At 40.9% G+C, this 16,036-nt stretch overlaps 1 protein-coding gene across 2 annotated transcripts in view; it reads left to right on the top strand.

Moving 5' to 3' along the window:
• The first annotated feature begins 340 nt into the window (after positions 1 to 340).
• Positions 341 to 16,036, top strand: part of adamtsl4 (ADAMTS-like 4) — a 106,427-nt gene continuing 90,731 nt past the window's right edge. Inside the window, exons 1-3 of one of the 2 annotated variants that reach the window (XM_079836998.1) lie at positions 341 to 702; positions 10,173 to 10,242; positions 13,993 to 14,498. In XM_079836998.1, coding sequence (XP_079693124.1) covers positions 680 to 702; positions 10,173 to 10,242; positions 13,993 to 14,498 — 599 coding nt within the window. In that variant the 5' untranslated portion in view covers positions 341 to 679. Of the gene's footprint in view, positions 703 to 10,172; positions 10,243 to 13,992; positions 14,538 to 16,036 lie in introns of both variants that reach the window. The other variant, XM_079836997.1, reaches the window with a different exon arrangement.

Raw genomic sequence — 16,036 nt, 5'->3', positions numbered from 1 at the left:
TGACAGCATGCCCGGTTATTGGTCAAAAGGTCAGTGTGTGTACAAAAAAAGATTTTCCGTAATAAACCCAGCCTGAGAATAAAAACAGCAGCAGCTAACCCTAGTCTCTTCTATGGTGACATTGAAAGTAAACATTAGTATGCACTATTAATAAAGCTGTGCTATCTGTGTGATACTGATGTGGTGTTCGTGTTCATTGCTGAGCAAGTCTGCTGAAAAGTGATGGTGTACAGGGGTGTGTCAGAGTGAAATGAAGAGTAACCAGTGAAAGGAATGGAGTTCTGTGAGAGGGAAAGAGAAAAACAGATGGGGGGGAGAGAGAGAGAGAGAGAGAGAGAGAGAGAGAGAGAGAGAGAGAGAGAGAGAGAGAGAGAGAGAGAGAGGCGTATAGTGTCAGTGTGGCCCCTACAGGCCCCCGAGCTGTCCAGCGTCACACCAGCTTTACACAAGGACAAAAAAAGTTGTAGGGTGAACGACAGAAAGAAAAAGAAAAACTACACCCCTCCCTCTCTTACCCGAGGGGAGTGTGTGAGAGAGTGTGCAACAGAATAGAGAACGAGTCTGAAGAAGCGAGGAGAAGTTCGCCAAGCAACTCCGTGGATCTTGTGTTTTTCCCTTTCTCAAACTTGACGCAGAACGGATCTGTACGCGACACGGACGCCAGTGTGAGGAGGAGAGAATGAGGACTGGATCTGTGAGCAGGTAACACGAGCACCATCCGCGCACATGCACAACACCGCGCGGAATGACAGCACGCCACACTGACGCGCGGGTTTGGAACTTTCTCGGATGGAGAGACGGTGTGTCCACTGGCTCCGGGCGCAAGGGGACGGGACGGGGGGGAATTCTGTCCCGGGTTCAATTAGGCTATACAGTTCTTGACCAGATCAGACGACTGGACTGGACGGCAGTGTATAGCCAAAACTTAAACAGTAGGCTGGACGGCGGTTCATAAACACAAAATAAATAACTGAATCCTTTTTTCCCCGATATGCTATAAAAGACACATTTTTGTTCCTCAAACAACATTTCAGTTAACAGTTACAAGAACCTTCTGAACCTTCTAAAATGTTCCAGTGAATTTGTTTTCACTATAAAGAACGTTTTGGTTCCATGAATGGTTTAGGTTCTTTATTGAACCAGATGCCAATAAAGAACCTTTTTTTTTCATGAGTGTATTGTTAAATTATAATTTGGCATGGATCCTAATATGCTTAAAGAAGAAGCAATTCAACTCTCCGTTTTAGTGGGATGCAGTGCTGGTTCGAGTTCTGATCCACGAACATTCCTTTAGGATTATTTGGCGTGTTTAAAGAGCTAGAAGCGGAGCACTTGTGTTGTAGTTCTTAAGGACGCAGGCTTTTGTGGCGGGTTTCTCCGATAGACTGCAGCGGCCGGGTGAAAAACGTGGCCGGAGGCGGGGGGTCGTTACTGCGGCTTGAGCGACCCTGTTCCGCGCGCTGGGACTCTATAGTTCTGGCCTGCTGGTGTCCTGAGGTTTCCGTGGTGCGCCGCTTTAACCCACATCTATGATTACGGGTCTGCGGCTGCACTCAAAATGTCATGAATCATTTTACACTGTTCTGAAATACTAATAGTAAACCACAGATGATGTGGAAACTCATTTAGCAGATAAACATTATTGATACAAACAACCCTCATGCTCTCTTGAGACCGATTGCTTAAGTGATTGGGGTCCCAGCGACCCCTGTGCTGTACTGTAAACTAATAACAGGAATTTTGAAATTAACTTAGGCTACTATCTTCACTTCATGCAGATTTAAGCTTTAAAGGTCCCATGGCATGAAATTTTCATTTTATGAGGTTTTTCAACATTAATATGAGTTCCCCTAGCCTGAATATTGTCCCCAAGTGGATAGAAATGTTGATCGGTGTAAAACCGAGTTCTGGCTGTCTCTCTCTGCCTTTGAGAAAATGACAGGCCAGACGAGCCAATCCTGAAGTCTCCTGGTTTGACGTCCAAGCAGGAACGGTTACCTCCCTTTCCTCCGCCCAGAGAATCTGGCACGCCCAGATCATGGCTTGTGAACGAGTGAACGCTGGCAGTTTCTCAGTGTTTGGATGTACAAATGAAAACAGAAGTCTTTTTTCAGTTCCTTCTGATCTGTGATCAGTGATTTCTGATGTGTAGCTAATTATTTATTATTCGTGCACACGCTGCGGCTTCTCTCTCTCCCGACAGAACGGTGTTTTCGTGTTTTCTATCTTGTGAGTCAGTGTTTTTGTACGTCCTCGTCGTGTCTATCGGTTCTAAATGTGCATACAGTCATGAGTTTCTGCTCAACATCGGCAGAGTAACATCTTTAGAGATAAACCTAACACACGCCGAAGCTCGGGCTGCACTGGCCGGTGGCCTTCAACATCCCCGACCCCCAGTACTGCATCTGGCCCACAGCGGAGTCACCAAACGCGGCGTGAGATTAAGCAGAAGGGGGGTAAGCGTGAGCATATCCGGGCTAGCCAGCCTAGCCCCACAATAAACTGGATTACATTCGATTACTGCTGTTGTGTCTTTGTTTGCGCTGTGTACTCAACGCGCGTCACTGACACTTTTATTTTATTTAAAAAATAATGCTATAATCAACACTTACTCGTAACTCGTTCATCTCGACAGCTGTAATGGTACTTTGCATGTGTTACAAAGTTGGTAATAATGATGAAGACGGACTCGGTGTGACTGGGACTCGTGTTTATTCAGAACTCTCAGATATAAACACAATAAACTCACGCTGACTGACAGTGCTCTCATAACTCAGTAGTTACTATAAATAACTTTGTTAGCAATCGCTGAGCTCCATCTCTGGTACATTAGTGATGTCCGGTTCGCGAACGATCTTTCTTTTGAACCGGTTCTTTTTAGTGAACCGAATCAGTTCACCAAATCGGACTGAATCGTTCTAAACGGTTCGCGTCTCCAGTCAGCGCTGATCCATAATTTACTAAAGTTACTAACTTTCTGACATGAGTGACAGTCCCTCCGACTAGAAATAGACTAATAACCTGAAGTATATGCTGTAACTACAACAGTTCAGACATGCTGAGAACTGATGAGAAGTGAACTCAGGTCCATCCGTCTCTCTGGCAGCAGCTCGTGCCTGCTCGTGCCTCGTAGACCTCGTTAAACCACGCCCCCTCTGCTCATTAAAAATGCAAAGATGTCAGCCAATCACAACAGTGGGCGTTTTTACTGAAGTCTCAAAGCAGACACGCCTCTTGAAGCAGGGCATTCAGCCACAGGGCAAACAGCAGTATAGAAAAAATGCCTTTTATTTCTAAATTATGACATTTTATGATGTAAAAGTCATACTAACAATATAAGTACACCTCAGGAAACATTATAAAATAATAGAAAAATGCCATGCCATGGGACCTTTAAGCTTCTGTTGTACCACAAAGTGCTCATGCACTTTCAGACTTGTTTTGCTATCCAAGAGAGTTATGGTTTCTGGGTCGATTTGATTGCAAGAAAACACTTAATATTTTTAATCCTAATGTTACTCTGTGTTTGTAATCCTTCTTTATTTTGATATTATATTCTGAATTTATTCTGATATTAATCAGCATAAATTGAACCTTGTGTAAATTTTCTGAACATGTATTTCATAGTTGCCATAATCATATTGAATATATATATCATATTGACTGGAAATATGGAAATAAAACAGCTGACTTATGTTAAACAGTAATGCGAACATTCATTTATATCTGCACACGTCCAATCAAAGGTAATTCTGGGTGATCTTGATCGAGGACTTTTATTCACTAACATTTTTTAAACAGAATTATTGAAAAAATTATGTGCATACATTAACTGCTTTTCCAATGTCTTCATATAAATCCCTTAATAAACAACACGGTGTCGTCATTAGCCATGGTTAATGCGTTTGCTGTCACTGCTCGAGTATCTCTCTGATGCTTATCCTACTTATGGGTATTTAATGGGTTAACACTGACTCTGAGACTGTTCATAATTGGTTGTCTTGCTAAACAACGTTCTAACACATCATTGTTTCACACTGTATATCTTTGGCACCACAATTCAGGGTTTCCACTGCTTCACCTTACTTCATTAAACCCGGTCAACCACACTTTTAGTGTGAAAAGCAGTGTTGGGAGTAACACATTAGTAACTTGAGTTACATAATCAGATTACTTTTTTCAAGTAACTAATAAAGTAACGCATTACTTTTAAATTAAGTTACTTTTTCAAATAAATAACACAAGTTACTTTGTTTTTCCATTTATTAACTGACAGCTCTCCTGTTCGCATGTTGAGAGAAAGTGGGAAGTGGAAAGGTGTTGTGTCTAAACATGATGGTTATTGTAGTTTTAGAATACATGTGAGCAGACATTTACTCATCTCACTTGCAAAAAAACAACAAAAAACAGATTCTGTGTTACTCAAAAAATTATTTAAAAAACCAATGAAATGCAATCTCAGAATATTACGCAAACCTGCAAACATGTAATATATTAAATTACACAAATATACATTATGTATTTAATCTCACTTTATTATCCAATGTCTTTGCTGCTGACATTCAATGATCCACTTCAACCATACTAAGAAGAAAAAATGACTTCAGATAAACCACATTTGTGTTCCAATTTTTTTTAATTTTTTTTATTGCTGAAGTAAGTATTGAGCTTTCTTCTCCTGCATCCTATTCTTCTTTAGTCCAGAATGGCAGCACAGCTGAACGTTTTTGTTTTTTTAACTGCATCCTCTACTGTACAAGCCTGAGGCGTATTCATTTCACTTTTGGTGAGAAAGGGCCTTTTCATTTTCCAAAAATAGAAAGTTTTTGTTTTTATTAACAAACAAACAAGCAAGCCCAGCCCAGGGGGGTATTCCAGAAAGCAGGTTATGTGACATACCTGGGTATGTTTAAGGGTAAGTAAGCGGATAGCCTCAACTTTCGGTTCCAAAAACGGAGATAACTTTCAGGGTATGTAAGTAGCCATAACAACTCACTCTCTGAACATAACCTGCTCCGGAGCAGCTCATGTTCCAGGCTTAGTTTGCTTGAGAGGTATTCAGATGCGTGTTATATAATTAATATAGTTATATTAATATAACTAAATTTGTTATATAGTTACATATAATATTATATATTAATTCTAAAGCACTATTATAACAAGGTAATGTTTAAATGTTAATTCAATTCAAATATATTTATTATTTATTTAATTGTCATCTCACCAATGGATCTGCATTCAATTAATTAGCATCAAACAAACAATATAATCCTTATGCTCAGTGCATAAAGATTACTTATTAAACGAAGAGATTGAAAAAAATAATTGCACAGCCATAGGTGGCTATGTGCACTAAGTAGGTTATGTAAATCACCATTAAACAAAAGAAGGAAGTTGAATGGCATGCTTTTTCTTTAGCATCTGTTTCAATGGTGAATCATCGATTCCTTGCTCTGTTGAGAATGTCTTGTGAGTTCACGGTTAACATACTCTGAGTTGTCTGAACTTACTCACGGACGCGTTTTTGGAACCAGCATACCTCGAGTAAGCAAGGTTTGTGTTAAAGCTACACTGTGTGATATTTTCCCCCATCTAGTGGTGAAAAGGTATTTGACCATCCAGTGAATTTTAGTTTCTGTTCCTCTCAATTCCGATTTCGTTTCAACTCCTACGGTGGCCGATTTAGTCCAAGATTAACATGGTTTCCAGTTCGACCTCGTCCACATTGGACACGGTGCCTGTAGGATATTCTGTGCGCAGTGGGATGGTTGGAACTCAACTGGCCTAATTATTCGGCTGGAAAGAACTGCAGCTAATCCAGAGTGAACTTTGATGATAGTAATGTTTATTCAGTCATCCAATTGCAAGGCATAAACAGGTTTGCGTGGATATGTACATAATGTGGTTTCTGTGAGAGAACAAATAAGGATGGTAAATATACATACACAGTTAAGAACTGTATAACTATACTTATAAGTTACATTTGTATAATGTAACCGTAAACCAGAGCTTATTGTACCATATATAGGTGCTAAATGCAGCTGCATTAAAAGGAGCGGAGCTGCCGCTGCTGCTGCTAACAAGCGGTGTCGGGTTACAAAACTGCAGTGCGCTCTGTATAACAATTGTTAATATGCCGATCAGACCTGATACATATTTCCATCAACATACATTACAAGCAAATATTTTCTAAAAACGAATAAACATTGTTGATAACAAAATAACTGAATGATTATTCAAATAGGTGAGCATTACGCTATTGTATGTTACACAAAAATACTTCTGAGGTGAAATCAACTGAATTACACGATGACACACTCTGATACACGTCTACAATGACAATAACTATTATTACTTACAGAGTTATTAACGCACAGAAATACCACACAAGGAAAAACAGACTTTTGAGGAATAAACAAGCCAGGAAAACTCTGTATAACTCTGTTACTGGACGCTGCTGAGATGAAAACTCTCTGCACATGCACCAGACAAGTCTGAACAAGATATTTTGTACTGTGCCATCGAGTATTAAAACCGGGTAAAACGCGAAAGGCGAAGCTTGAATTTACGGGTATGTCCCTCTTTGGCTAATGTACTTTCAAGATGGAGTGGCAACATGGCGACCACCGTTAGATCCCATTACCTTATGTATTTTCAATGGCATATTATAAACTTATGAGAATACTTTATTACTTGAAATAAGTAAATATACATTAATGAGCACATATATTTTTGAAAAAACTAAGTGTTTTTAGCAAAGAATAAACTAAAAAAGTTACACAGTGTAGCTTTAATCAACCGAGAGGTCAAGATATATGGTACGGTAAATTAACCTTGCTTTCTGGAATACCCCCCAGGTGAGAAAAAGTAACGCAAAAGTAATGTAACACAATTAGTTACTTTTTAGTAAAAAAGTAACTTTAAAAGTAACTTTCCCCAACACTGGTGAAAAGTGGATTAGAAAAGTCCTTACCCCAAGTTAAGTAAAGTTACTAGAATATACAATACAAAATCTTGAAACCAACTCTTGGTTTTTCACACTACGCTTAACCCTGGCTTATCGTCATTCTAAACCCCGCTTTTTACCCGGGGTTATGAAACTGCTCTGTAGCAGGGCTAGCACTGCATTTACTGTTAACCCCACATTGTCAAACAAGTGCAATAGACTTGGTCGGCATTACTGGCAACACCCACAAAAACATAATATCCGTGTATGCCGTGGGGGAAAACAATCCATTCGAATGAACGCATGTAGACCTTGTTAGATGCTTTATCTTTGCTTTTTGTAATGATTATGATTGATTTTTGCTTGTTTGCTTGGTGCAATGCCGAAAAGTTGCTGTGTGGTGTTCTGCACCTCTAATAAGTAAAAAAAATATATAGTTATACTGCCGAATAACAGACGGAGCCGTTCGTCAATTCCGAAAGCTTGTGCAATACGTCCATTACAATGAAACATTTGCACTACATGATGATGTATTATTATAAAGATGAAAAAATAACAGATTTTATTACTGCAATGGCAAATGTTTGTTTAACAAAAAACCAATATAGTCTTAAGTTTGTCAAAGAGCAGTCAACTTGTCATTAAAGCAGTTTTCACGCATGCTCCCCCAAATATTACGTCATAATAGCCTAAAAACAATTGCTATTGTCAGTAATTTGAGAATAGTATTGTGACACTGACATGTCAACTCCAAATTTGCTTTGTAAAATGTAAATGCTGTACTAATTCATTCGTGCATGGCTGTACTAACAAGAAAAACGAATAAATAAACAGATAAAGCTACATGCATGCAAGACAACAGAAAACTGATGGATGTCTAAACTTTATCTAAACCTGATGTGTCATTGATGCCAAACAGCTCATCATCTAACTGGATTTTAGGCTTTTGACAAATGTTTGTTAAACGTGGCACTGCGACGTTACATTAACGTTTGACAATAGACTCTGTGCATTTCATGTCTATATTCTAGCCCAAACAAATACATAAACAAACACCCTTTGCATTGCACACGGCATATTCAGAAAAATATTCCATAGAACAAGACAAGTTTTATGATCGTTTTAAAACGATAAATGTATGTAATACATAGGCCTACATTAAATCCATTCAATTCAGGAACACTGAATAAACGTCTTCATCGAAAGACTGGGTGATTTATGAACTGGGCAAGTAATATTTGTGCAGCATGCATTTTGACAAGAAAAAGACACCTCTGGCCATTGCGTTGGGTCGTTTTTCCAGTCACAGATACTGCATTAAAAATCCGACCCTATAAGGCTCAGTTTTTCTATATATCTTGCTCTGTCGAGCGGCAGAAGTGATTCTACACCGGCTAAACTGGGTTAACACCATGCATTTCCAGTGTCGGGGAATGGACTGTTTTTCCCCACGCCGACTCCGCCCCAGCGACCAAGTCTATGTGAAACAAAGCGGTGTTAGAATGTTATGGCTAGATGCTTAGCAACAGACAGCCAATCGCATGCCTCATATTCACGTGCTTTGGACAGTCACAGAAAAAAATGTGACAGAAAACGCGACTAATAAACGCGACTACCTTTATAATCCAACAAGTCCATTCAGGATCGGACCGGGAGTATATTTGAATGATCGTGCTTCCGCCGCTCATATCCCCCTGAGATGAGAGATTTATGTATTTTATGTCTGGAAAAAAGCCTCCGATGACGCAAATATCGTCATTTTGCATCATTGGAGACTTTTTGGCCAGAGGCTAAAGACTACAGCCAGTAGTAAGAGCTAGTTCCGCATGTTTTCAACTCGCCCATAGGGGTGGGATCTCACTCACAGAATGTAAGACCCAGGCGGCCGCATGGACATTCATAACTGATCGGTGCGGAGCAAAGCGAGTGTTCTCAATGAATTCCTGTGAAAGTTAGCTTCCACAGGCATGAACTGAAAACGCACCAGACTGGACACCGTGAATGACTGTGAGGCCGTGAATTAATGACAATGCTGCCGTGAATGAATGCCGGTTGGCCGTGTTTAAAATTAGCGCCAATTCGGGGGCGGGTTGCTTGAATTGTGGTTTCATGAAAACACAACAACAAAACGGTACAATGACAAACTCACTTAAATAGGCGCATTTCGCTTTGAAATGAAATCTGCGACTCTCATTCGGCTTGTGCTGTGTATTGAGCAGACACGTTCAGTTTTTAATTGCAGTGTCTGTTCTCTAACTGAACTAAATTATTTTATTACTATAAAAATCAAAACGACGGTGGGGTGGTGCCGCGGTGGGCAAGAGATGTAACTGGTAGGCGTGGCTTGGGAGTGGTCTCGTAGGGCAGCGAAGCAAGTGCATTCTGGGAGTTGTCTTTCATCCATAATGAGCCAAAAATAAATTTTCTGGCTTTTCTCAGTCTAGAAGGCACCAACTTCTAAAATAATTTCACATTTCTACAACATAAATGAACCAATCTATATACACATTAATCTTTCCAGCGCTGAAGTACCCCTTTAACCCAGTTTAGGAATGTACAGTGTGAAACGGCATCTTATGAATACCCAGGATTAACGGTTAACCCCCGGTATATTATGAGCAATGAGAAACGTTTCTGTTTACAGTATTGAAAACTTTTGGCCATGGTTAAAAATGACACTTGAGACGTCTTAAACAGAAGTAATCTATAAGATTTTTCTTGATGGATATCTGAAACCGTCGTTATTTTGAAACAACTTGCAATTTTGTTTAGAATCAGATTTCATAAAATTAGTCAACGAAAGAACATGATACAATGTTATGTATTTGAACAATTAAAAGCCTCCAACCAGAACCTTATTATGTGGGTTATAGGCGTTTCGTTTTGAAATGGCAGCATGAATGTGGTTGATATGAGAATATTTTGAGGATAAGTCATATTCAGAGGAGGCTGCCAATATAGGAGCCGGGCAGGGTGGAGAATGGTCTGTCAGGAGGAATTCTGGGAAAGCCATTGGAACTCATCAGCTTGCTAACACATTTTCCTAATTGTCCAGATAATAATCTAATCAGCCTCTTGTTCACTCTAAACTCTATAATGTGCTAATCATGTGATATGATAGTGTCTCATTGTCACAGTATCATTTAACATCACAACATAAATGAAGTGAAATACCGTGTTTTAATACTCATTTTCACATGTGAAACATTTCTCCTCTTCCTCACAGATTGTGTGCGTTCTGGTGTTGTGCATTGGCTCTGCTGCCCTTAACAACAGCTGATGAAGCAGAGAAGCCGGTGAGTGATGAAGATGATGATGATTTTACATTTGACAGCAGAACTTAGAGAACATGAGAGAGACATATAATTTGCATACTCTGCTATTAGAGAGAAGTGGTTGCTGTGTTGCTGTACAGTTGTTAAGGTGTTGCTAGGGTTCTCTGGGTCCAGTTTTGTTCTGGTGTCCTTCAGAGCAAGTTTTTATTTCACCGGCTTTACACAATATGTTTGTGGAGGTCTCATCTGACCAGCTGAAGCTGAATGAGTCTTCTGTGGCTCTGAGAGAAACGCAGATAAACTCTATCGGCCCCTGCGGCCAGTGCTGCATCTGACCATTAAATAACGCTACATGAGCTGAACTTTCCATTGTTTGGTCATCTGGCCTCTGATGTGGGATTGTCCTTTGGGAGCATGTGAGTTGGGCGTTGATTTGAAGAAAAAAAATCACTCTCACATGTAAGCAAGCGCGCTTTAATGCACGTGTTTAGTGTGTTAGACACACACACACACACACACACACACACACACACACACACACACACACACACACACACACACACACACACACACACACACACACACACACACACACACACACACACAGGACAAGGACCACCAGAGTCAACGAGTGATGCAGTGGCAGACTCTCGCTGGGAGTTGATGTGTGTGTGTAGTTTGTTCAGCACACTCTTATGCTCTATTTCCATTAGAACAACAGCAGTGTATTGTAGAAATACTCGGAGACAAATGCCATAGAAAACTGGAAATGAGTTTGTTGTTTTTTCTTGCATTTCAAACAGCACTGCATGCTAGATGTTATAACGGGCAGGAAATCACACACACACACAGATTACACTGGCTACTGCAGAGTACAGCAGCTCCAAAAACAATTCTATCAAATCTATCTATCTATCTATCTATCTATCTATCTATCTATCTATCTATCTATCTATCTATCTATCTATCTATCTATCTATCTATCTATCTATCTATCTATCTATCTATCTATCTATCTATCTATCTATCTATCTATCTATCTATCTATCTATCTATCTATCTATCTATCTATCTATCTATCTATCTATCTATCTATCTATCTATCTATCTATCTATCTGTCTATCTATCTGTCTATCCGTCTGTCCATCTGTCTGTCTATCTGCCTATATGTGTGTCTGTCAGTCCACCTCACCTGCATTATACACACACACACACACACACACACACACACACACACACACACACACACACACACACACACACACACACACACACACACACACACACACACACACACACACACACACACACACACACACACACACACACACACACACACACACACACACACACACACACACACACACACACACACACACACACACACACACAAACACACACACACACACACACACGAGTGTAGATACAGGCTTGGCGTTGTGTGCCCTTGATGGCAGTTTGTACAGGATCAGAGGTGCATTACAGGCCTTGTTCGCTTGTTTTCTCCCCTCTTTTTTGTGAACTCAATGGATTCTTTTGTTTGTTGGTCTCTTCCCTTCTACCTCTGCCTGCCCTGCAGACGCTCAAATTCTTCGCTCCTGATTGATGAAGTGAGGTTATATAAGTAACTGGAGTTAGATCAAATCTTCGTCCAGCATTGTAAAGAATGTCACTGCACTGGGCTGAACTCCAGCCTCTTCCTGAATGCAGCACACGCCATTAGTTTAAGTATGCCTCTTTTCTTAGTCATAATGTCATTCATGACCGAGCGCTATGGAAGAGGACATGTGCTTCAACTTGCATGTTGTTTGGGTGTGGTTAGTGGGAATTATTCTGTCTTTTTCAAAAACAATTGTTCATGCGTTTCTTGTTAAATCTTGTGATTTGAATTACACTATGTAATTTGATATTGATCAGACTCTTAAATCATTTTAATTACAGCTGGTTATTAGATTTCAGTTTAAGCACTCAGGAGTGTTGCAAGTTGTGCAGCTGTGAATTCTTCCAATGCATGTGTAATATTTAGGGTGTAATGTGTGTGTATATATATATATATATATATATATATATATATATATATATATATATATATATATATATATATATGTATATATTGTGGCGAGGCCGAGGGACCGTGAGAACGGGACGAGGCCGCAGTCATTAGTAATGATGATGAGCGCCAGCTGCGTGCCGCATTGGCCTCGTGTCTCACGGAGGAGTGACGGGAGTATAAAGGAGGAGCGACGACAGTGAGGGACGAGAGAGGACCAGGCCTGGACTTTAATTTGTATTTTTGTTTACGTTTTGTTTATGTATGTGCGCGGCAGTCGTCCGTGAGGGGCTGCCACTTTTACTTTCATTTTGTGTTCAGTTATTTTATTAAAAGTATGTTTATTGTTCGCCGGTTCCCGCCTCCTTCTTCCCACACGAACATACCTCGTTACATATATATATATTATATACACACACATATATATGTACCGATCAGGCATAAGGGATAACGTTATGACCTAATATTGTGTTGGTCCCCCTTTTGCTGCCAAAGCAGCCCTGACCCATCGAGGCATGGACTCCTCTAGACCCCTGAAGGTGTGCTGTGGTATCTGGCACCAAGATGTTAGCCGCAGATCTTTTAAGTCCTGTAAGATGTGAGATGGGGCCTCCATGGATCGGACTTGTTTGTTCAGCACATCCCACAGATGCTCGATTGGATTGATATTTGGGGAATTTGGAGGCCAAGTCAACACCTCAAACTCGTTGTTGTGCTCCTCAAACCATTCCTGAACCATTTTTGCTTTGTGGTAAGACGCATTATCCTGCTGGAAGAGGCTACAGCCACCAGTGAATACCGTTTCCATGAAAGGGTGTACATGTCTGCAACAATGCTTAGGTAGTTGGTATGTCCTATAGTGCATCCTGGTGCCATGTGTTCCCCAGCTAAGCAACGCAACCAGCCATTCACGTGATGTAAAAGAAAACGCAGTCATCAGACCAGGCCACCTTCTTCCATTGCTCCTTGGTCCAGTTCTGATGCTCATGTGCCAACTGTTGGGGCTTTCGGTGGTGGACTGGGGTCAGCATGGGCACCCTGACTGGTCTGTGGCTATGCAGCCCCGTATGCAACAAACTGCTATGCACTGTGTATTCTGACATCTTTCTATCAGAACCAGCATTAACTTCTTTAGCAATTTCAGCTACAGTAGCTCGTCTGTTTGGCCGGACCCCACTGCAGTTTTGGAGATGCTCTGACTAAGTCGTCTAGCCATCACAATTTGGCCCTTGTCAAACTCGCTCAAATCCTTACGCTTGCCCATTTTTCCTGCTTCTAACACATCAACTTTGAGGACAAAATGTTCACTTGCTGCCTAATATATCCCACCCACTAACAGGTGCCGTGATGAAGAGATAAGTGTTATTCACTTCACCTGTCAGTGGTCATAATGTTATGCCTGATCGGTGTGTATGTGTGTATGTGTGTGTGTGTGTGTGTGTGTGTGTGTGTGTCTGTATGTATCTATGAGTGGTCTGATACCACACATGAAAAAAAAATCTGATTTGATACAATTCACATGAACCAAAACCTAATGGCCATGTTTTCCAGCATGATTTAAGACAGAATCTCCAAAGAGTTTAAGCTTCAAATGAAATGAGATTTTGCATTCAGTGTGGTTTCAGACATTTGGACCCCGCTGTATATTTTGCATATACTTACATATACATATTTTGCAGAGATCTACAACTTATATAATTATGAGGCCTTCCTTTGACAGGCGCCAGGACGACAGTCTCGTCAGGCAGAGGAGGAGGGGCTTGAAGGGGTGTGGGGTCCATGGAGCGAGTGGGTGGAGTGTTCCCAGAGCTGTGGAGTGGGCGTGTCTGAGAGGACGAGACAGTGTATGCCACCACCCCAAACCCCGCCTGTTATGTGGAACAGACCAGCTTATCTTCCACAGGGTGTCCCGAACAACACTCCTGTGATCTCTGCAGTCAGACCCTACTACAACTCCTTGTATCCCAACAATGAGCCCCCTCCATATGGAGCAGGCGGTGCTGAGAGGCCTCCGTACTTTTCCCCATCTCTCCCAGCCAATCAGAATCCTGGAATACCACTGTACCGAAATGAAGCCGGCGGCACTGGGCCAGATCAGTTCAGCCCTCCCAATCAGGAGCCAGTTTCAGTCTACCGCTCACCTTCCTCATCCTCTTCACTTCCCTACGGGAGAGTTCCCGGACGGTCGCCCAGTCACGGAAGAGCTGTAGGCAGTGGGAGCAGGAGGTCAGTTTCCACCAATAGGGATCCAGCGTCTGTAAGAAGGTGAGCAGGTCTGGTCGCCATTAGGGGGGACATTCCTGTTTACACGAGCATAGCTCATTCCTAGATAAGTCTCCACTATTAAAATAAAATCAAAAATTGTAATATGTCCAACAAAAGGATGTGATTTAAATAAAAAATATAGGGCCAGATTTACTAACAGCTTGCGCCAGCGCAACCTACAATGGCAGGCAATCTACTGTCAGGATTTACTAAAGACACGCAGTGAAAAATGAGCGCTGTTAAGGCGTGGACAGTTATTTTTGCGGCTGACCTTATTGCATATGCATTTGTAGGAGTTTCCCTTTCACATTTTTGGTAGGAGAGAATTTAAATGAATCATGCAAGGTGATTTACTGGCAGGGGTGCCACTAGCAATTTTGGGCCCTATGAAAGAATATGAGGTTGGGCCCCCCCATTCAGCACCAAACATACAAGCCAAGCTAGCTATCCAAAATCTAATACTGACCTATTACTCGAGCTTGCTCATTCCGCTCCGCTCAGCTCTGCTCGCTCATCCCAGAATGCACATTGTGACATGTTGGTTCAAAAATATGTGAAATAAGTAGGGCTGTCCCCGACTAAAGTTTTTTATATAATAGTAGTTGTTCATTTAAGCCATTCGTTGGCTAAGCACTTTTATTCATTTAATTATATAAATATGAGATAATTCTAAACCCAGGCGTACGTAATATATGAATATATTACCGTAATGAGTATGCTACCGATATAATACCTATTATTATCCCCCCTCAAGCGCACGCATTAAGCTTGCCACAAAGAACCGGCAAAAGTATTGATTATGAATGTGTCAAAAATAGCAAGGAGACATTTTAATTGTTTATTAATAAACTCTAGAGTTTTCTGTGTCATGTTGGCTGACTCGCCATCTCCGCAGTAGTGGACGCGCCAAGAGAGAAACGCACATTTTATTACATAATCACAGAGTAGCATATTTCTTTTCGTTTTGAATTGTTTGGTTTAAAAGTAATCATTTCAAGCGACACATTTCTCATGTTGAAATCCGATGGCTCAGAAAGGCCTCCATTGGCACAATGCACTTTACACTCCTAAGACCCATAAAAGGTCCTAAAGACGTTTTTACAAACTCCATCTCACTACAGTGGTTCTACAATAACTTTATGAAGCGACGAGAAAAAAACCTAAATACCGACTTCTATAGTGATGACCGATTTCAAAACACGGCATCATGAAGCTTCAAAGCGTTATGAATCAGCGAGTCGAATCATGATTCGGATCGCGTGTCAAACCGCTGAAATACGTGACTTTAGCGATCCAAACCGCTGAATCGACTCACTGATTCATAATGCTTTCAAAGCTTCATGATGCTGTGTTTTGAAATCGGTCAACACACCGGGAAACTGCTTTGCGCGGTATTTTGCTGTTATAATAAAGGCCTTCTGAAGCGAATCAATGCATTTGTGTAAGAAAAATATCCATATTTAAAACTTTATAAAGTCAATTTTCTAGCTTCTGGCCGA

This window comes from Gobio gobio (assembly GCF_949357685.1).
Source record: "Gobio gobio genome assembly, chromosome: 15".
Taxonomy (NCBI): Eukaryota; Metazoa; Chordata; class Actinopteri; order Cypriniformes; family Gobionidae; genus Gobio; species Gobio gobio.
This window is presented reverse-complemented; position numbering and strand designations above follow the sequence as displayed.